Source organism: Varanus komodoensis, unplaced genomic scaffold (assembly GCF_004798865.1).
Source record: "Varanus komodoensis strain SLA01 unplaced genomic scaffold, ASM479886v1 scaffold1, whole genome shotgun sequence".
In the NCBI taxonomy this organism is placed as follows: domain Eukaryota; kingdom Metazoa; phylum Chordata; class Lepidosauria; order Squamata; family Varanidae; genus Varanus; species Varanus komodoensis.
In genome coordinates, this window is record NW_025335268.1 from 25,679,209 (window position 1) to 25,701,876 (window position 22,668).

The following is a 22,668-nucleotide window of genomic DNA, read 5'->3' on the forward strand; positions in this document are numbered from 1 at the left end:
GGTTTGAATATCCAGCTGCAAATCCCTTATATTAAATACCCATCTGGTTGTGCGAAGAACGATCTACTTAAGTTGTATCTTCTCAGTCCAAACTGAGCCCTTGATTGTATACTGAAGGCTTGTGGTCCATTAGCTTTCCATGTTCAGTTTCTGAGCTTTTAACTGCATTCTCCTGTGCATATTGATAATATAATATGCTATAATATGATAGCATATTATGTTATCAATATGCATAGGATATTATACACTGTTGTTGTTAGTCATGAAGTCCTGTCTGACCCATCGCGACCCCATATGGGGACAACATTCCTCCAGGTTCTCCTGTCCTCCACCATCCCCAGAGGCCACTTCAGCTCACACTGACTGCTTCAGTGACTCCATCTAGCCACCTCATCCTCTGCCGTCCCCTTCTTCTTTTGCCATCAATGGTTCCCAGCATTAGGCTCTTCTCCAGTGAGTCCTTCCTTCTCATTAGGTGGCCAAAGTATTTGAGTTTTATTGCCTGTACCTCCAGGACTGACTGGTTTGATCTCCTTGCAGTCCAAGGGACTCACAGGAGTCTCCTCCAGCACCACATTTCAAAGGCCTCAATTCTTCGGGGCTCAGCCTTCCTTATGGTTCAGCTTTCACAGCCATACATTACAACTGGGGAAACCACAGCCTTGACTCTACACACTTTTGTTGACAGGGTGATGGCTCTGCTTTTTAGTATGTAGATAAAAAGTAGATTTGCCATAACTTTCCTCCAAAGGAGCAAGCGTCTTTTAATTTCTTGGCTGCTGTCCCAGTCTGTGGTGATCTTGGAGCCCAGGAAAATAAAATCTGTCACTACCTCTATTTCTTCCCCATCTATTTTCCAGGAAGTGATAGTTAGCTCATAGCTTCATTGCTACACAAGCCCCTTCGCCACAGCAAGGCAGTGATCCATGAAGGGGATTATACACAGTACAAAACATAAATACTCAGAAGTTCCACCCTGTGCAATAGAGATGCTTTTAGAGAAGCGCGTGTGAGGCCTTACACCATGGCAGGCTTGGGAGTTGTAGTCCAGCAATCTTGTGGGCACCAGCCTCACACTCGATCAATTCATCTCCTTCAGACTTAACCTCACCGGCTGGCAGCAACCTTGAGTCTTTCTGGTCCTGACTCCGGGCACTGCAATGCAGGAGCAGACCGGCTCGCGCTCGGACGATGCCTGCTTCCTTCAGAAGTTTAGGACTACGACTCCCATGTTTGTTGCCCGTGGGCTGTGCCGCTTGGAGCTGGCGGAGAATTTAAACAGCCAAACCTTCGGAGACCACCCAGTGGAGGAGGCCGTTCTACGGACACAACGAGGACGGCGAACTGGAAGTGCGACTCCAGGGTTGGTCTATACGCAGTAGGTCTATGCTTCGGGCCGCGCTGCGGAGGCGGAAGTGGCGCTAGGAGCCGCGGGAACGCGTTCCAGGCAGAGATGAAGCCGACCGAGCTCCGCGCCGAGAAAGGGTGAGGTCCGCGGCCGCTGCTCTCCCTTCGCCTTCTCCTGCCCCCGCTCCGTTCTAACATGCGACGTGCCAGCAGCGCCCGTCGATCCCGGTCGGTCTGTTCCTTTTCTGTCCCGTGCCGGCTGGCCCGCCCTCTGTATGGAGAATTGCTAGAGCGTAAGACTCTTTTCCTAAGGCCTGCCCGTTGCCTTAGAAGCCTCCCCTTCCCCACACACACGCCAGCACCTCATGCAGTGGGAGCACTAGGCGTAATAAAGCAGTACCGTATGAAGAGCACTCTGCAGATGTTCAGAGTTCCTCTTTTCTTTAGAATTGCTCTTCATATCTTAAAGCTGAGCTCTAGTATTGAAAACTTTACCTGAAACTAGTTTGCAATTCGTGTTAGTGTTCAAAGATAGTTTTGGGCTCATCCATTTTTGGGCTCATCCATTTATCATCACATTTTTAGGAAACTGTGAAGCCTTGCTGCTTCACATTTTTGAAACTTTAATGGAAACAGGACTTTTAGTTTACTAAAAGGTACTCTTTAGAATCAGTTATATATATCTGTATATATATATTTACATTTTTGGCATTTCTGTGCTTGTCTAATTAGAAAAAAGTTCTGTGTGCTGGTTGGCAAAGGCTGGGAGTTGTAGGGCTTTATCTGACTAAACATGCATAGAATTGGACCCTTAGGCTGTAGATACCTAGGAATGGATTTGTCACAAGCACACTCCTATAATTTGTTGGGTTACGGTGTGTCTTTAATTCTCCTAATTTTTCTCTCTTCCTTTTGGTGTATAAAATCCCACCAGAATTTAATTCTAAACTAATTTAACTTCTCCCACAGTATTGTGCCTAAGCTATAAGGCTCCTTCATTAGACCATGTGATCTTGAGGATGAGCAACTGGTATTCAAACTGCCTATGACACTGACTGAACAATAAACAAATAAAACTTTATTTGTACAAGAAGCATATTGGTGTCAAAGTATATCACTCTTTCCCTTCACAAACAGTCCTCAGACACAGATCCTCCTTTCTCTCCTGCACACAGGTTTCTGTCAGCTTCTATCTCTCACATCCTTAAAATACTTGACATTATTAGGTTTTGACTCTCCCTAGTCACTAATATGTCCTTCACATATTCTGCTTCCTTCCCTTTGTCCTTATGAATCCTAAATGCTTTCCACAGCACTCCTTATGATCCTAAAGATTGTTCAGATTTTGCAGACCACTGACTGATTCCAACCAACTGACCACAACTGACTGATAGGTTCTGGCAGACCACAACTTTCTGCCTTCTCTCTCACCTCTCTCCTCATACCTTCCAAGCTCCACCCATACACTCTTAGTCACCAACCAGTCACCTTACTGTCTTATCCCACCATTTTACCCCTTTTGCCCTTCTGAAACTTACCAACATTTAAAGGAACACAGTCTCATAACACTTTAAATCATTGAAGGTTTGAATGAGATTTATGTCTGAATAGACATGTAGGATTGCAGTGTTACTCTCCAATTCTATACACATGTGTCTGGAAGTAAGCCTTATTAAATACAGGAGTGCATCGTTAGTAACTCCTTAAAATGTTAAGCCTGATTCATAGCATATGTATATATGAAATCAAAATAATAATCAATGTCCATATTTATCTTTTTAATAGCAAACCTTGTGAGAGAGATGCTGTTAGTACATCAAATGAGGATTATACTGTGGGGCAAGTGGCCAACAGTCTGTTTCAAAATAAACTCAAAGCATGTGGTACAGCTTCCCTGGTGCAACTATTCAGCACTCCTGGGGCCAAAGCCCAGCCAGTGTATGTTGCACTGCCAAGAGTAAGTACAGTTTTTTTTTTCTCCCAGACCATTTCCAAAAGTTTGAGTTCAATATTCTGTGTTGAGTCTTTAGCAGTCTTTTTGTCAAATTACTAGGTCACTTCCAGTTGCTTTTAGTGGGTGTGTCTGGGCCAACTCAAGTTTTTTCCTTCTGTCTTAGCTGAAGAACTTAATGATGCTTACTGACATATTCAGGCTAGTAGTTAAATCTTGTTTCAGCTTTGCAAATGGGACAGCAGTCTTCACTGCATCCAGTGGCTTCAGGATAATTTAGGCAGGGGTGGACGGAAAGTAGATCTCCAGATGTTTTGGACTTTAGTCCCCCAAATTTAGTCCAGATCTGGAGAACTACCTTCTGCTAACCCCAGCTTACGCAATGTGTGCTGCTCCAAGATTTGGCTTACAACTTCCTTTATTCTTAGTCAGCATTGCTAGTGGTGAGGGATCATGGGAGACATGGACCAAAGCTTCTGGAGGACAAATTGGCCTTCCCAATATTTATTTATCTATTTATTTAAAACATTTGGATGTCGCCCAATTGTGCCACAGCACCTCTGAGCGGCTCATTACCAGCAGGTAAAAACATAATAAAAACCACAAAACATTAAAAACATCAATAAAATACAGTAAAAATACAAAACCAAGGTCTTATGGCAATTAGTTTGTTTTTTTTTAAACAATAGGAAGGTCTAGAGGAGGCACAGATCAATGAAGCAGCACAATCTGCCAACACTTCCCTCCTGGTCCCAGTGTCTGAAGCTTGAAGTAACTGCCCCTCTGCCTAGTCCTAATTCATGTAAGGGAGATTGAGGCTGAGAGGCTTTCCTACTTTGGTCAGAGCTGGGGCCAATATGTAGATCCTGCATGTAATTACATTCCCTTATTTAAAGCTAGGTAGAAACTGTATGTGAGTATTGTTGAATCTGCTGCTTCCCTTGATTCCTGACAGGCTTTTGGTTTCAAGCAGTTTTCAGAAATGTAATTTCTCCTCACCAAGTCTTGTTCCTGAGGAGTTGGTAGTTGATTTTAGCACCCTGCTGCTATCTTTGAGTTTTTAAACTGTACTGTTCTTACTGAAACTTTTAATATGTGCTGTGCTATTACTATTATTATTCTGCTGCTTCACACTATTGTTATTTTTTTTTCTGCTAAGCCCCTTAGGGTTTAGACCTGAGAAAGAGGTTAAAAACGAAATCTACACAGTCTGTCACTGTATGCCAGTGTGGTGTAGTGGTTAAGAGCATGGGACTGGGACTCAGAGGATCTGGGTTCTAGTCCTCGCTCAGCCATGGAGCCAACTGGATGACTTTGGGCCAGTCACAGGCTCTCAGCCCAACCTACCTCACAGAGTTGTTGTGGGGATAAGATGGAGGAGGAGAATGATGTAAGCTGCCTTGAGCCCTTTGCAGGAAAAAGGCAGGATATAAATCGCAATATAAATAAATAAATGCTTGGGGCTGCAATCTATTTAGTACTACCTTAATCAAAGAGTTGACGAGTATTTAGCTAATTCTCTCAGTTCAGTTTGCATATTCATAAAATCAACATGCTTATTTTTTTAAAAATGTAAATATTTTTGATTCTTTGCTAAGATTTTTTCATGTTACTTCTCTCTAGCATGGAAAATGCCAGCTGACTTTCCCATCTTTGGAATGCCTCAGCAATTTTGAATATTAATAATCTGTCATCCAGTGACTCCTGGAACTTAAAGAATGTGGTTAATCCCCATCTGCCCCAAAATACAACTTATCTCAGATAGATATGTATAGCTTGCTTGCCGAGGTATAGAACTGAAACTTACCCAGTACTAACAAGATCCTGAAGTTCAACAGGGTTAACAAAACCCCCAACTCTCTTGTTAAAGATCTCTAGCTTGTTTGAATTGTGAGGTAAATCCAAGGCAGTTAAGAAGTCATTCAGCATGGAAAGTGGGATTTGCAGTGCAGTTCTGAAGATGTTTACTCAGCAGTGGGGTTCCAGCTGAGTTCAGTGTGGTATCTGCCCTGGTGATCATGCATTGGATTGTGGCCTTGGATCAGTGTGTTTGAATCTTAATCCAGTTGAGAAAGAAAGGAGAGCACCTCTTTATCTCAAGAGGAGGTGGGCATGCGCCCTTGCGCACCTCTCCTTGCAGGGATACATCACCTTGCTACTATGCTGGAGCATACCTGGGTTGATGTCCTGTTCTCCTTGGGCTGTGCAGGGAAGGCAGTGTATTCTGACCCTTTCACACTCCTTTTAGCCATCTTGGCATGGTCAGGACTAAAAGGAATGAAAGAACTATTGTGCCTTTCCCATCCCCCAGCAACAGCCCTCTATGCAGGTTCTCATTTCAAGTTCAGATCTGGCAGAATTCATTGAAAGGTTATACATGTTTTATACTTCAGTTATAAGCCCACAGAAGGTGATACTTCTGCGTAAGTTACAGTTTAATCATATTTCATTGGCATGTTAAGCCTTTAAGTCAGACTAGAGATTGACTATTGTTTGCCATCACTGAAAAATGACAGATGACTGTTAACATGAAGAAGGGAAAAACACTCATTGTTCACATCATGTTCTTTATAGCTGTTGATCTATGAGAAGAATTTTCATCCTTTGTGGTGGTACAATTTAAGCCAATGTTAGCAGTCTCAAAAATAGCAGCTGTTTAATACTGATAACTCTGCAGTGCCATAAAATCTTTTAATAATGGCTCGTTCGTTGAAAGCTCACAAAGTCATTGCACTGTTGCGATGCATTTGTCAGCTGTCACTAACAATGTTTAGACAGAGAATCATCAGCACACCTCTTGTCACCAACAAACATTATGGACAAAGCTATCAACAATCCCCTGTGGATGATTAATATAAAATTTGTGAAATTAACATTTTAGCCAGAAGTTCATTTTTCCTTTCAGAAAGGTTATTTCATAAAAATATGCACTCCACTGATACAGATAATGGAAGTGCATGATTACTATTAAGTATAACTTTGCATTTTTAAGTAAAATTGCATGTTTATTTTAGGCCTGATATGTACTTTGCCCCTGAAGTCTGAAATCCATTCCTGCAAGGGTTGATTTAGCACTGCACTGGCTGGGTTCCTATAAGCCATCTAGTTACGTTAAGATTGTCACCATATGGTAAATACGTTGATTTGGATCCAGCAGCCAGCAAAGGAAAAACTGCTGGCCAAATAAATTTCTCCTCCACCTCTGTAGTCCCCTCCTGTGCCCTTCCAAAATCTGATTCAGAGGGTTGGGTCACCTTCTAGAGCTGATCAGGACAGAGCTGCAGCAGGGAGGAGAGGACAGAGAAGTCCCATAGCAGGAACAGACTTACATTAGCGTGATGTTGTATTAGAGATCATATGTGAGCAGTTTAGCATAAAAAAACAACTTCAACATAAGTGGATTTGCGGTGTGGAGGGATAGTAAACTGTCTGCAGTGTATATTTTATTTTATCTCTGCCTTGCATTTTTTATATTTAACCACACTGTGGCAAACTGTTGAATATCACTTTTTCTAACAGGAAAATAAAAAACGCAAGCATACAGAAGAGGAAACAGCCACAGAAGTTAAGAGCTCATCTACTAAAAGGGAGCCTTTCAAAAAAATTAAAAAAAATAAGAAAAATCTCTCTCTAGCAAAGGAAAGAGTGGCAAACAGGTACATGAAATATTTCTAAGGTTATTAAGCTGAGCATCCTGCATTAAAAACAACCATCACCCTCTCCCCAAGTTGGACTTAAAGCCTTGGTCTAAACTGTTTTTTTAAGTTGATTTCTTTCTCGAGGTTCTAGGGATGAGGCAAGTTAGAGATTTTATAAATTTAGCATGAGATTTGCCTCCTTCTGTGTCCGTCTTAAAGGATGGCAATGTCATGAAAGTAAATGCACTCTTGTCTTAGAATAAAGCAAACTGAAGGCTCACAGTTATTAAGCTTGTAACATATGAATTGGCTTCTAGAAAACAATACTATATATGTCTCATTGGAAGCAACCACATGCTGTTCAATTGGTCTTGAGTAGCTTTAGTCAGCTCAAATACATGTACTCCTTTTCCTCAAAGAGTTGTCAGCTGCACCTAGATTGAATGACAGTACTTTCATACCCTGAATATAGTTCTTTCCAGTCTCATTAGCAATTGAAGGTAGGGGTGTTTTAGTGACTAGGTAGCTTTAAAATACAGAATGTCTAAAAAAGCACTCACTAACAACTTGGTTTCAATTTTTCCACAATTCTTCAAGGGAATGTGCTTTGGGTGAAGCAGATGAAGAAGAGGAGAAAAAAGAAGCACAAATCAAACAAAAGTTAAAAAACAGACGCTCTTCACTGGTTACCGGACATCATTCAACTTCAGATATAGATACAGGAATTAAAAAAAGAGCACAAGTCAACCTGGCTGCAGAGATGCTAAAAAATAAGAGGACTCTTTTTGTGGGGAATTTACCTGTTAGTTGTACAACACAGGTGAGTAAGTTTGGGGAAGAGCCCAGGTGCTTTTTAAGGAGTAAGATTTTATTTATTTATTTAAAACATTTTTATGCCGCCCCCATCGCAACAAAGCCTCGGGGCTTTGTTACCAAATTATGTTACCAAACATACTTTCTAGGAAATACGTTTATCTGTTTTTCAGATGTATATCCTTCCTTTCTTCCAAAGAGTTCAGGATGGTCTGTCCCCCATTCCTATTTTTACAATAATCCTGTGAAGTAGATTTGTCTGGGATGTAGAGACTGGTCCAGGATCAGTCAGGATACTTGATGGTCAAGTGGAGATCCAACCCTATGTCTCTCCAGTCCTTGTCCAGCACTAAGCACTGCAGCATTCTGACTCAAACTATGTACCTTTGGCTCTGGTGAGATTTTCTTATGAATGAGAAGGAAAGTATGAGTAAAGAGTGGGCAACTTCAGGAAGATCTGGAGCCATTTTTACTTTTGAGTGGGAAAAACCCATTCTGCAGTTGGTTGGCGTATCCTTAAGTAACATTAGTAACATGTTGTAAGCCGCCCCGAGGCTTCGGCGAATGGGGCGGCATAAAAATGTTTTAATAAATAAATAAAATAAATAAATTAGAAAAACAAAAATAAAATGGCATCTGTAGCATAACAAAATGCTAAATGGGTTAAATCTAATACATTTGCAAACACAATATTTCCTGTGTAGCACTCTATAGCTGTTATGGAGCACTAAAAGGTCACCTGTTGTCTGCAAAGAAGCTGAATTTGCCCCCTTAAATGCATTGTGGTGCTGAGACTTAAGTTTGGGATGTCCTGCAAATTTATCTGCACTTTGTGAACTGCATGTTACCTATCTCTGTTATAAGTGTTTATACAATAAATTGCACCTAAATTTGAGTTTTGTTATGTTGATTTATCAAGCTACATCATACTCTGTTTTCTTTTTATCTTAATACTGGAATATATAATCTAGTTTTACAGGATAACTGTTTCTTGGCCTGTTGGCTAAGATCAAGTATAGTTTTAGAAGGTGCCGTTTTTACTGTTCTCTGTTTCTCTTATTGTTTCTCCTAATACAATAAATACTACATAATTAGAAGATTTTGTTCTTTCTATATGTTGTAATGTAAACCAAATAAAGGTTATGTGGAGAACCTAGAGTTCCCTCACTTTGTATAGGTAAAATATTTGCAACTTGTTCTCATTTGTGTTTGCATCAACTAATTAGACTAACAGTCTGTTTTAATTTAGATGTTGAAGACATTTTTCAAAGAATATGGACAAATTGAATCAGTTCGCTTCCGCTCCCTGGTATGTTGGTTACATTTTATAATAGTTGTATGACTTAATTGGGATTAGGTCTTCAGTCTCTGGATGGGCAAAATTCTACAGCCGGTGGGGAAAAGGTAGCAGATGACAAATCTGCCAAAGTGCTATGTTTTCTTTGTCCAAAGTTTGTTGGATTATATTATTTTGTGGCTTGCAGTCTCTCCTTATGGCTGGTTTTAAGTTGCGCTAAATAATGGAATTTGTTGGAGAATACTCTCTATTTTATAGTAGTTTGCAATAAAGCAATTTGTTTTGTATTCCATCCTACCCATGTTTACTTGAAGCCATGTCCCACTGAGCTCAGATGGCTTTACTTCTTAATAAATATATCTAGGCTTATCTCTCATTGAAATATAAATAAGTACAAGCTTTGTCCCAAAGGTGGATGATGATACTTTTATATATCTGCTAACCCAAAAAAGAGGTTATCACAGATAGATAGGAGATTGAACTTGAATGAAAGAATCTGTGAAACTGATGTTCCATTAAGCACTTGGTGTATCTTACGGATTTTAGAAATGCATGAGGGATAGAACTGTGTTCATTTGCTGAATTTCATGGCTGCAAACAATGGCTTGGATTTGATATGAAAATGTTATGTCTGATGCAAAAAATCTTCATGAACATGCGAGACATTAACAATGCAGGAATTTTCTTCTGTTTATTGAGACTTGATACTTATCCTAAGGGCTTGTATCTAGGAGTGGACACAACAACAGTTTGAGAGGTCTGTCTAGATGGAAATGGATAAAACAAAGGATGGAGAGGGTGTTAAAAAACTCTCGTATTCATTCTGTCCCGTCTGACTGTTGCTGGAAGGCTTTGGAGATTGGAGACCTCTGTCTGTTGTCAGTCTTTTAGGATTGCCCTGTAGTTTTACTAATTCATTGCCTAAGAATTTGGTAATGATTTTTATTCTCTTAAGTTGGGTGCTAGCATAACTAAAAGCATAACTGATCCAATTATCTCTCTGGAAAATCTGTTTTATCTAACTATATTTTTAAAGCCAATCCAAAATATTCATAATATGTTGCATAGCACAAGACCTACCAAATAATACACATCTATTTTTTCTTCTTTTAAGATTCCAGCAGAGGAGTCTTTATCCAAAAGAATGGCAGCTATAAAGTAGGTGATATAACTTCTCTTTTACTTTTGGGAGGCCTCCCCCACATACATGTTAACGTAATATGTTAAATTTGTTAACCAGTGTTATTTTCAAAATAAAAAGCTTGTAAATAAGACCCTTATCCATGCAGTTTTCAATAGATCAAGTGGCTTTTCAATTGTTCTCAGCCAAAGTAAGAGCAATTCATAGCCCAGTCCTGTAGGTCTATGTATCCAGTGTTAGTCCTACTTAAAATAAACTCGTTGAAATTAACAGCACTTACATTATACATTGCTACAGCTCTTGAAGTGTAAGGAAGCTCCAGCTTTTTACTCAGCCTCTTACTTTTATAGATCTGGTACAAGTCTACCTTTTGAGGCAAATAAAGGCCTCGTAGGATGCCTGCCAGTGGGTTAGGACAGGGTTAGGACAAGCAACCTGTCCCTTTCAGCCATCCATTTGGGTTGGGAAAAGTACAGAAGTGACGGATCTTATGTGTTTTGGGGAGGCATCAGGAAAGGATAGCATTCAGCAATTCCTTAGAGAGTATGCTATTCCATTGTACGCAGTAGAACTTGCACTTAAGTCATATGTTGAAGATTGTGCTGCAAGTTCTAAGTTCTCCTAAGGCCAGTCTTAGAAATTTGTGACTGCAATTTCCAGTGAAATCTCCAGTAAACATTCTTTTTTCTTCAGACGAAAGATGCATCCCAGCATGAAATATGTTAACGCTTATGTCGTATTCAAGGAGGAATGTGCAGCTAATAGCGCCTTACAACGGTATTTATTTGCTGATGAAATTTGATTTTTAAAAATATCAGGGTAGATAGTTATCTGTACAGATCTTAACAACTGAAATGCTAGTTGATTGCTCTAATTACCTTTACCTGTTATGACTCTAACAGCAATGGAACAGAATTTACCAGTGGATTCCACATTAGGGTTGACCTTGCTTCAGAATCCACTTCTGTAAGTAATTCAAATGCTGTAGTAAGAAACTCCAGCCCCTCCCACCCCAAGGTTTTTTAGGCTATAGATTCAATTATTTTCATTTGCTTGTTTTACAGCATGATAACAAGAGATCTGTATTTGTGGGAAATCTGCCTTATGGTAAGTGTTAGGTGATATGTTGTACCTCTTCAAACATAGGTAAACCACTCTGGTAAAAAAGCTGCAATTAGAGAGCTTGATGAAATCCACCTTTCAATAGCTTTTGCACATTAATGGATTTAGACTGTATCTAGAACATGAACAATATTCCTAAAGGCATATTCCTTTCTAAGAAACCAAACTCAAATAAATCAAGTAATGTGTGTTTTACAACAAGTATTTTACTCTGCCAACCCATGGCTTATTCTGTTTGAACCAGGATTTGTGGTTTAAAACAAATTGTAGTTTGGGAGCATACAGGCTTTTTGGTCCTGAGGGCAGCATCAGTCAGTAGCCCCTCAGTATACAGACACGTATGTGTACATGAGCCTGGAGTTCAAAGACAAGGTCAAAGTTTCTTGTGCTAGCAAGGGAAATGCCACATTCTCTCTCTTTCGAAAAAGGTGCATGCAGGGAGGGCTGGCAGGTCATAAGAAATGGCTTAGCAGCCACACTGTTTTGCACTTCCTCTTTTAGTTCATTAAATAATGCAGATAAACAGTCTAGATTCGTTAGCTTCTTTAACTGGTAAGCTTAGTCAGACTAGATTTTTTTTTATTAAACTATGACTTTAGGTTTATCCAAATTGGGAAACATGGAACTAAAGTTGAAGGGAGTTCTCTTCTCAAATGCATGGGAGGAAGAGAGGGTACAGGGGGGTATATGGGCCCCAAGTTTGCTTTAGGTTCACAGATGCTGTTGTATGTAATACTCAGTCCTGTCATAGTGTTGTGGATGAGCACAGCTTTGTCCACATACAAGTGCAGAGGTAAAGAAATAACTCAGACAGTAAATATTTCTTCCATTTAAATCTGAAAGGAAAATGTTTAGAATTTTGACATACACTTAAAACTATATTAACACCAGTACACTTTTTCCTCAACTATCTTTTGCTTACAGAAATTGATGATGCTGTTGTAAGAAACCATTTCTCTCAATGTGGGAATATAGCTGGTGTGCGAATTGTGAGAGATCGGAACACAGGCAATGGCAAAGGGTTTGGTTATGTTCTTTTTGAGGTATGTTAGCAACTAGTCAATACCTGTCATGGTAGAAATTTGACATGACGTTATATCATGTTGAATGCTTGATGTGGTTGAAAATAGTGTTGCATGTTCAGCTGAAAACTCAGCAATGTACCAACTAAACTATACTCCACTGGAAACTGCACCAGCTCAGCTAACAATAACATCATATCCAGGTATCTCCCCTATACTTACCTGTATAGAGAAGATCACCATTTAAGTAGCATTACCATGGTAAGGTTAAATGCATGTAGGCCATTCTGAAATAGGCAACCCTCCATTATTAGGTTTATTTATTTAATTTCTATACTGCCCCTCAGCAAAAAAACCCCGCTCTCTTTTTGGTTACTGAGTGCACCTATGCAGTAACCTTCCCCTCTCAAATACAGGCATACCTCATTTTATTGTGCTTTGCAGATACTGTCTTTTTAAAAAAACAAAAATTTATTTGTTTATTTATAAAATTTGTATGCCATCCAATTACTAACGTCTCTGGACAGCTAACAGCATAAATAAATTGACAACCCACTCTAGCTGCAAATACAGTATTAAAGTTCAATATTAAAACATATTAAAATATTGATTAAATAAAAAGGTCTTAACCTGGTGCTGAAAAGCATATAATGAGGGCTCCAGGCAGACCTCTCTGAGGAGCACATTCCATAGTCAGGGCACCACCGCAGAGAAGGCCCTCCTCCAGGTACTCTGTCTCCTAACCTGAAATGGGTCCAGATAATCCAAGATCAGTTTCATCAGTGGAGTTGTCCCGTCACCACCCATTCCAGCACCTTGCCCAAAAACGGGATGTTGGCCACCGGTCTATAATCGGTGGCCATCTCTGGATCCAGAGACGCCTTCTTTAGGACAGGCCTGATTACCACCTCCTTTAAAGGAGTGGGTGCCTGGCTGTCCCTCAGAGAGGCGTTAATAACCTCCAGGATCCAGGAACCAATCCTATGTTTGGTTTTGGTCAGCAGCCATGAAGGGCAAGGGTCGAGTAAGAAGGTGGTAGGACGTACTTGTCCAAGAACCTTGTCCAACATCTGGCCGCGTTAACTGAAATTCAGCCATTAATACCTGACCAGACGGGGTCATTGGTGTTTCCCCTAAGGGATCTGAATCAATTGTGGAGTCCAGCTTGTGACGAATCTGAGCGATTTTCTCCTTGAAGTGCTGGACAATGTCATCACAGCGGGCCATCGATGGTGGTACAGGATCTTTCCTAGGGCCAGGGTATATCAGCTCATGTACGACTCGAAAAAGCTCCGCTGGACGGCACTGTGAGGAGGCAATGGAAGTGGAGAAGAATTCCTTCTTCACTGCCCTCACCGCCACAGCATAGGCTCAATAATGAGCACGTAAGCTTATTATTGAAGGCTTGTGGCAACCCTGTGTTGAACAAGTCTTATCAGCACCATTTTTCCAACAGCATTTACTCACTTTGTGTCTCTGCATCACATCTTGCTAATTCTCGCAATATTTCAGATTTTTTCATTATCTTATTTGTTATGGTGATCTGCAATCAGTGATCTTTGATGTTAATCTTGTAATTGCTTTGGGGTGCCACAAACTGCACCCTGTAAGACAGCCAACTTAATTGATAAATGTTGTGTGTATTCCAACTGCTCAGCCATTTCCTCATTTCTCTCCCTCTCCTCTGTCTTCCCTATTCTGAGACACAATGATATTGAAATTAGACCAATTAATTACCATATAATGGCCTCATAGTGTTTAAGTGAAAGGAAGAGTCACACATCTCTCACTTTAAGTAAAAAATAAAAATGGTAAATCTTGGCAAGGAAGACATGTTGAAAGCTGAGATAGGCTGAAAGCTAGGCTTCCTGCACCAAAAAGTTAGCCAGATTGTGAATGCAAGGGAAAAGTTCTTGAAGGAAATTAAAATTGCTACTCCATGAAAGATGAGAAAGCGAACAGCCTTATTGCTGATATGGAGAAAGTTTTAGTGGTCTGGATAGATGATGCTGGATAAACCAGCATTCCCTTAAGCCACAGCCTAATTCAAACTCTCTTCAATTCTATGAAGGCTGAGAGAGGTGAGGAAGTTGCAGAAGAAAAGTTTGAAGCTAGCAGAAGTTGGTTCATGAGGCCTCCATAACAAAAGTGCAAGTGATGCAGAAAGTACTGATGTAGAAGCCACAGCAAGGTATTGAGAAGATCTAGCTACGCTAATTGATGAAGGTGGCTGTCCCAAACAACACATTTTCAATATAGACAAAACATCTTAGATTAGAAGAAGATGCCCTCTAGGAATTTCGTAGCTAAAGAGAAGTCAGTGTGTGGCTTCAAAGCATCAAAAGACAAACTGACTCTCTTGTTGGGGGCTAAGGCAGTTGGTGACTTTTAGGTTGAAGCCGGTGCTCATTTACCATTTCAAAAATTCTAGGGCATAATCCTTTAGCATAATCCTTAAGAATTATGCTAAATCTATTCTGCCTGTGCTCTAGAAATGAAACAACAAAGCCTGGATAACAGCACATTGTTTACAACATGGTTTACTGAATATTTTAAGACCACTGTTAAGAAGAAAAGATTCCTCTCAAAATACCACTGCTCATTGATGATGCACCTGATCACCCAAGAGCTCTGATAGAGATGTACAAAGAGATCAATATTGTTTCATGCCTGCTAACACAACATTCATTCTACAGCCTATAAATCTAGGAGTAATTTCCACTTTCAAGTCTTATACATTTCATACGTCTGTAACTGCCATAGATGGTGATTCCTCTGAGAGATCTGGGCAAAGTAAATAGAAAATCTTCTGGAAAGGATTCACCATTCTAGATGCCATTAAGACTATTTGTGATTCATGGGAGGAGGTCAAAATATCAACATTAATAGGAGTTTGGAAGAAGTCGATTCCAGCCCTCATGGATGACTTTGAGCGGTTCAAGACTTCAAGTGGAGGAAGTAACTGCCAATGTTGTGGAAATAGCAAGAGAACTAGAATTAGAAGTGGAGCCTGAAGATGTGGCTGAATTGCTGCACTCTCATGATAAAAATTTAAGGGATGAGGAACTGCTTCTTATGGATGAGCAAAGAAAGTGATTTCTTGAGATGGAATCTACTCCTGATGAAATGCTATGAAGATTGTTGAAATGACAACAAAGGATTTAGAATATTACATAAACTTAATTGATAAATCAGCAGCAGAGTTTGAGAGGATTGACTCCAATTTTGAAAGAAGTGCTACTGTGCATAAAATGCTATCAACCAGCATCACATACTACAGAGAAATCTTTTGTGAAAGGAAGAGTCAATTGATGCAGCAAACTTCAATATTTGTCTTATTTTAAGAAATTGCCACAGCCATCCCAACCATCAGCAGCCATTTACATTAATGCAAGGCCTCCGCCATCAAAAAGATTGCACCTTGCTGAAGGCTCAGATGATGGTTAGCATTTTTTTTAGCAATAAAGTATTTTTAGTTAAGGTATGTACATTATTTTAGACATAATGCTATTGCACACTTAATAGACCACAGTATATAGTAGAAACATAACCTTTATATACTCTGGGAAACAAAAAAAATCATGTGAGCCACTTTATTGCAGTGGTCTGGAAGCAAATTCGCAGTATCTCTGAGGTATGTCTGTTTCTATAACCATGGATCTATAGCCCAGCAGATAGAAGAGCATTCATGATCCTTTAAATAACTAGGTACAGAAGTATCTCTAGTGAAGAAGAACTGCTGGTAGGGGTGCTCATCTGTTGCAGCTTTGTGAAAACTTTAGTAGGCCTAAATCAATCACCAGTGATGTTCTTGGGCATTCTGGATCTGAGAGTGCAGGCGGGCATTGAACTGCTGGGTATAGCCGCCCATTGCCTTCCTGTGAGGTCCAGTATCACATTACAGCCTATGTGAGCCTCAGCAAGTATACATCCCCCATTGGAGCAAATGGGAAGAGATTATTTAAACAACAGCAAGAGGGAAAGAAGATGAGTGTGCCTTACCTCCCATCCATCCCGCTTGTTGAAAGCCAGTTCACTCCCGAGCAACCCCTGTTCAGCTCCACTTAGAATTGCTCTGCAGGATACCAGAACTCAAATCCTGTAATTGGCAGATGGTGTCATTACTTCCTCTCACTTCTAATAACACAGTGTTTTAAGTTTTCGCCGATAAACACAGCATTTATACTAGTTGCTTAGTGAAACGGGCAGCAGGGGGCTTCTAGAGGAATGGTGCCTAGTGCTGCCAGTCAAAGGATGTGCAGCTGTTTCATCTCTTCCTTAATTGAATTGAAAATACAGCCAGCAGAAGCTGTGGGTATACATGGGAGAGTTACAAATTGAGGATGACATCATCTGGGCCACCTGTAAAATTTCATGAATGAGGCAGGGTGATTGCCCAATAAAATCTTGACTGGAATTGCAGTTGGAAAAGAGATTACAGGTTCAGAGTTAAAACTGCAGCAATTCATTTGCAGTAGTCAAAATGCTACATTTAAAAGCCAGATATGTATGTTGCATTTTTGCTGTAGATAGATGTTGCTTGCTCCTTGCAGCCACAGCTGATATGCCTTAACAGCAAACTTTTAATTGTTCTTTGTGGTCTCTGCACATCATACATACCATGCCTGTATAAAGCCTGTTGTTGGGAAGCTTCTATAGCTAAGTGTTCAGTTGGATTGGAGACCCTTCCCTTCCTGTTTCAGGGTTATGCGGGAGGGGCTCCTGCCCATTCACTCTGTTCCATTTTGACTGCCATCAAGAAGTACTGCTCAAACTTGAGTAATTTTCAGCATTCTTCAGATCTCTCTCTCTGATCTTCTCCACCTTTTTCTTATTTGTACACTTTCCTTGCAAACCACCCTTTCATAAAAAATAGATATCTTCCCCACCTTCTCTATATTCCTTGGTGTGTCCCATATCAACTTTGTCTGTATCTTTCCTTGCCTTCCCCATCTGCCATGATGGCTTTGACAACCCCATTTAGGAAATGTGTCAGCTGCAATAGCAGGCTCCCCCTATTGACTGGTACTTTTTCTGCCTGGGTGAGGAATACATTATTGAGGCCTGCCCACATTGCCAGGGGGCAAACTTGCAAACATCAGGTGGATTGACTGAAGGCTGAAGAGGACCCTGCAGGCTGCTGATTCCACCAGTAGCAAGGGAGCAGGCTGTCCAGTCACCGGGGCCTTCACCAGCACCAACTAGGTTACCATTGGCTACAATGGAATGCTAAACCAAGCCTGCCTTTCCTGGATTGGGCCACTTGTCTGACAACCATGTGACCAGGGAAATGGCCAAATGTGCCAAAAAATGGCTGCCACCACCAAGGAAAAGTGAAGACACTGTGAGAGCCACCCTCAATGCCAAGGGAGCACTCAATACCATCATCAGGATGTTTGAGGTCTTCACTACCTAGGCCATACCATGCTGGCCCCTGAGGGAGAAAAGAGAGATACCCCTCCAGGTTTCTACTCCATCCATTATCCCAGGTGTTGCTGTCTGCCTCGATGCTGAGGCACCCCAACTGTGCTTTGTTGAGAGTGAGAGCACCACTCTTCACAGGCGACTTGACATCAACGCAGTCAACATATGTCTCATCAGCACTGACAACTGCTCTCAAAGGTGGAGGGTCACCGGGACAGATCCTGTTCTCTCCTCATCGACTGCGACCAAGCCTCTGACTGGTTGTCATCTTCACAATGGGACACAAGAGAGTTCTTGATCATCCCGAGTAGCTGATTAGGCCCCTCAGTACCAAGAAGTTGCCAGATCTGGTGTCAGAGCCAGTCGGTACCAAGGCATCGACTCATCACTGAGATTTGCCCAACCATTTCACAGAGAATCTAGTCAATACCAAGGTGCTGATACTGTAGTGTCACCACCAACACATTGCTCCATCCGACATGGGTGCAAGACCATGGTACTGAGCCAGTTAACAATCCTTAGCACCTATGATGTCAACATACTTGAGACCAAAAACATAATCAAAGTTCTCTTACCCAGAGGAGGAATGTCTCCAACTCTGAATGTAGTGTTGCTGGCCCTATCTACCTCCTGGCCAAATGCCACTGTCACCCTGTAGGACCTGACTTCCTCATTGGAGGAGATGGGCCAATACTTGGAACAGATCTTCAGGATGGTGCCCTCCCTTGGGTTTGAGATGGAGCAGCAGCAGTACCAGGACATTTTCTTCAATGTACTCTTAAGGTCTTGGCATCAGTGAAAATTCCCTTTATGTCCATGCTGCTACAGATGGTATGGTAGACGTGTAAAGCTCCCTCCGCAGTGCACTCTTCATCAAAAAATATTGAGAGTATGTACAAGGTGCTGGAGAGGGATGTCCCCTTTTTCTTCCAGCACCCCTGTCATCCTGGAGTCCATGCAGGGCCATTCCCAGAAGAAGTGCTCAGTACCAGATGACTAAGAGGGATTCCACCTGGATAGAAAAGCTCAGTCTGTCTATATGGTTTTCACACTGAGGCTCAAGGTCTCCAACTATGAGGCCACCTTGGCCGAATACCAGTTGTTCCTCTGGGACAAGAATGGGGCCATGTGTGAACACCTGCCTGACCATTATTGAGAACTGGTTTGGGTGTTCCAAATGGATACCTCCAAGCTTATCCATCAGCAGATCTTGCAGTAGAGGAACACAAGAGCTGTGACTCAACCCCATGGCAGGTGCTGTGGCCATTGGCAGACACGCCTGGCTGCATTCTGCAGGACTGCCTCAAAAGACCCATTCTGTCATTGAGGACCTCCCTTTTACAGGGAGAGCCTTTTCAGTGCACAAATGGACAATAGGATGAACTCTTTCCAGAAGACTGAATTGAGTTCAACAGCTTGTTGCCACTTGGTACCATAAGCTCCACAGCCCCATCTCTGACACTGATGTTGGAAATTGATTCACTACTCTCCAAAAGGATGAGAGTCTATCATTCTGGCCTTGCTTGAGGCTTCAACTCTTGATATTTCACAGTACCAAATCAGAATGGGGGACTCAGGCTGATCCTAGACCTCAGAGACATCAACCATTTTATCACACTGAGGAAGTTCACTACGGTCATCCTCTAGAATGTCCTACCCTTGCCTCTTGGTGATTGAGACAGCTATGGTTTGCCCAACTCTTCTGACTGCCACAGTACCTTCTTCCAACTCCTACAGACCCCAGCCCTCATTTTGCAGGACCAGGATTGAGTTCAGCCCAACATTGAGACCCTGTGACTCACAGTGTGGCACATCATGCCATAGACTCCATGGCAGAGACTCTACCTCTGGAAGCCAGATCTATCCTTGATGCAACCCTCAAGCCATACATGAGGAGGTTCTACCTGACAAAATAGAATGCTTTCACTGCCTTCATGTCTCAGGAGAACTTTGACCCAAAAGACAGCATTGTTGAGCATATCCTCCACTTCCTACAGATGCTCTTCCAGAAAGGGCTGAAACCTTCCCCAGTGTGGGTGTACTGGGCAGCAGTCTCCTCTTTTTGTCCACCAACAGAAATAGTCCTCTCACACCCCCTATCCTACCAGTTCCTGAGGGACCTCCAAAACTTGGCCCCCACTGTCTGGCCCTGCACACCACCATGGAAAATTTTGGTCATGCTGAGGGCACTGAACAAGAGGCCTTTTGAACCATTGACCATGACCAACCTCCATCTCCTCTCCTAGAAGGTTGCCTGCCTAGTGGCCATCGCATCAGCCAAATATGCCAGTGGACTGTGTACCCTCTGGATAGATGCTCACCTCACCTTCCACAGAGACAAGGCAGTGCTCCGACCAGGCCCAGCCTACCTTCGCAAGTTCACGTTGGTGTTTCACTTCAACCAGCACATTGTCCTCCCACTGTCCTCCTTCACCACTTCTGCCAGTTCAGTAGAGTTTACCCTACACTTGCTAGGTGTTAGGAGGGCCTTTGCCTTCCTCTGCCCCCGGACAGAATCTTTCTGCTGCTCACCAAGACTATTTAATTGCTGTGGCAGACAGAACAAAGGAGACCCATTCTCTGTTCAGAGACTGGGGAACTGGGTCGTGAGCACCATCTCCTTGGCATACAAGTTAGCTGGCCCCCTCAAGGGCTCACTCCACCCAAGCAATGGCCACATGTACAGCCTGCCTTGCAGGAATTCCCTTGCAAGAAGTCTGCAGGGTTGTCACATAGTCAAGGCCCTCAACGTTCATTGAGCACTGCAGGCTAGACATTTATGCAAGGGCTGACAGCTCCTTCAGCAGAGCAGTCCTCTCCTCCATCTGCCAGTGACAACACCATTCTTCCATCCTTCTTGAGGTAAGCTTGCTGGCCACCCATACTGTGAGATGCACAGAGACCAAGAAGAGGAGGTCATGTTGCTTACCTGTATCTTTTGTTCTTCAAGTGGTCATCTGTACATTCACACAACCCATCCATTACCCCACTTGGCATCATCATCCCCATCCCCTTGCTTTCCAAGGGCACACAGGAGCCAGACTGGGCTGGTCCAACACTCTTCCCTCGCTCCTGGGGCCTCTCAGCTGTATCAGCTGAGGGAATGGGAGGGAGCCCCTCCCATGTAACCCTAGAACAGGAAGGGGAGTTCCCACCCAGTTGAACACTTAGCTATAGAAACTTCCCAACAACAGGCTCTGTACAGGTGCATATGACCCCATATGTTTGAATATATAGTGACCATTTGAAAAACGATGGTTATGGGTAAGCAATTATTTAGGTTAAGCTCCAAATAACTGAAAAGGAAAAAATGCTTATAAGCAGTTGGGTGGCTTTCCTAATGGGTATGTCATGTTTCATTATTAATTAGAATTCCTACTCAAAAGTTCCATTAGAGTGGGGGTAAATGCAGGGTTTCTGTTACACTGAGCATCTGAAGCTTTTGTTTGTGCTGATATTTCCTAATCATAGTGATGATACATTATGGAGTAGGTTTCCTATATATAGATACAGGTTCAAATATGGCTACTTACATAGAGCAAAGAACCTTTTATTATTAGTTTTAATCTGGAAATGCTGATGAGTTTTAAGAGAACCTTTAAACTGAGTGATATTACATTTGTTATGATTTTATTGTTTTGATTGATGTTGTGATGTTTTATTGTTTTACATGTTTGGAAGCTATCTTAGGTGTTTTCTAAAAGACAGGGTATAAATAAATGTGAGGTTAAAGTATAGGATTGATGTCATTTTATATGTAACTTTATTTTTGTTAAAGACTACAGATGCTGTTCACCTTGCACTGAAACTAAACAACTCTGAGCTGAAAGGAAGAAAGCTAAGAGTGCAACGCTGTGTTGAAAGAGAAAAAGCACAAAAGAAAAGTTTAGACAAGAATGTAAAGAGCCCTGCAGGACCAAAATCTACAAAGCCTTCTTCACTGAAAAATGCTAAAGTATACTCCAGTAATTCTTTTGCTGGTGAAAAAGCAATCCCAGTCAAAAAAAGCAAAAAAGCAAGATCAAAAAAGAGCATGAGGAAAACACTGCGAAAAACCAAATGAAATGTTACTCTGAAAATTTTTATTTTTTAAATAAAAATATAGCATAGGCAGCCTGTTGGAATTTTTAAATATTTTAAAGGTTTACTTGGACTAATTAATATTAAACATGGAAGGTAAATGGAAGATCTGAAACCTGCAGCAGCCAACATGTGACATTGCCATGAGAAGGTGAGAAAACTCAGCTTACCATCCTGCCAGCCTTTTGCCCTGGCAGCAGACACTGTTCTGTGCTGAATTTGAGCTTCTTTCTTGAGCGAAGCCCCCTCTTGTATGCTTATAAATTACCATTTGGGATCAGTAATAGTCTGTTGAACTGAAAACAAAAGTAGTTATTGAATTAAAATTACTATCCCTCCAAATGGTGTCAAGCTATGTATTACATAACCCTCTGCAACTCATTTCTCAGCTGGGATATATCTGCCGCTATCGAGTTTCTTGAAAAAGCTACATCAATACTGAATTTATTTAGCTTTAGAATTATCTCCACTGAAACAAAGAGTAGTTACCCCTTGAGCTTGCATTTCTTCTGCTATTCTGGTGGTGCTCCTTCCCATTACCCAAGACAAGATGTGTATTTGGGTGTTTTGTGGTTTTGGTTTGTTTCTTTGTGGATTAAAAGAGTACAAAATTATGCCACTGCCATTAATCTTAAAGATATGGAGTAGGCAAAAGTATTTTAGTCCAGAGACTGCATGGCATTTTAGAGCTCCTTTTAAGTTCTCCCAAAAAGAACTTTTCTTGACATGCACATGGTAGGCATGCCATGAGCAAAACTGGCTGGAGTCAGGGATCAGACTAGATGACCTGGGAGGCCCTTTCTGCCTGATTTTGTTACTATGCTTCTATAATC

General features: G+C 41.5%; 1 protein-coding gene across 1 annotated transcript; it reads left to right on the forward strand.

Moving 5' to 3' along the window:
* Positions 1-1,216: 1,216 nt before the first annotated feature.
* RBM34 (RNA binding motif protein 34) lies at positions 1,217-22,177 on the forward strand. The gene is made up of 11 exons (XM_044420153.1): positions 1,217-1,485; positions 3,133-3,304; positions 6,818-6,954; positions 7,534-7,756; positions 8,999-9,058; positions 10,161-10,204; positions 10,881-10,964; positions 11,090-11,153; positions 11,252-11,294; positions 12,234-12,352; positions 21,534-22,177. Exons 1-11 carry the CDS (start codon positions 1,454-1,456, stop codon positions 21,816-21,818), a joined length of 1,263 nt encoding a protein of 420 aa, XP_044276088.1. The 5' UTR covers positions 1,217-1,453; the 3' UTR covers positions 21,819-22,177.
* The last annotated feature ends 491 nt before the right edge of the window (positions 22,178-22,668 follow it).

Coding starts and splice junctions, on each gene's coding strand:
- RBM34 (XM_044420153.1), top strand. CDS start 1,454: ATGAAGCCGACCGAGCTCCGCGCCGAGAAAGG. Junction 10,205..10,880: donor AAAAGAATGGCAGCTATAAA/GTAGGTGATATA, acceptor TTTTTTCTTCAG/ACGAAAGATGCATCCCAGCA. Junction 11,295..12,233: donor TGTGGGAAATCTGCCTTATG/GTAAGTGTTAGG, acceptor TTTTGCTTACAG/AAATTGATGATGCTGTTGTA.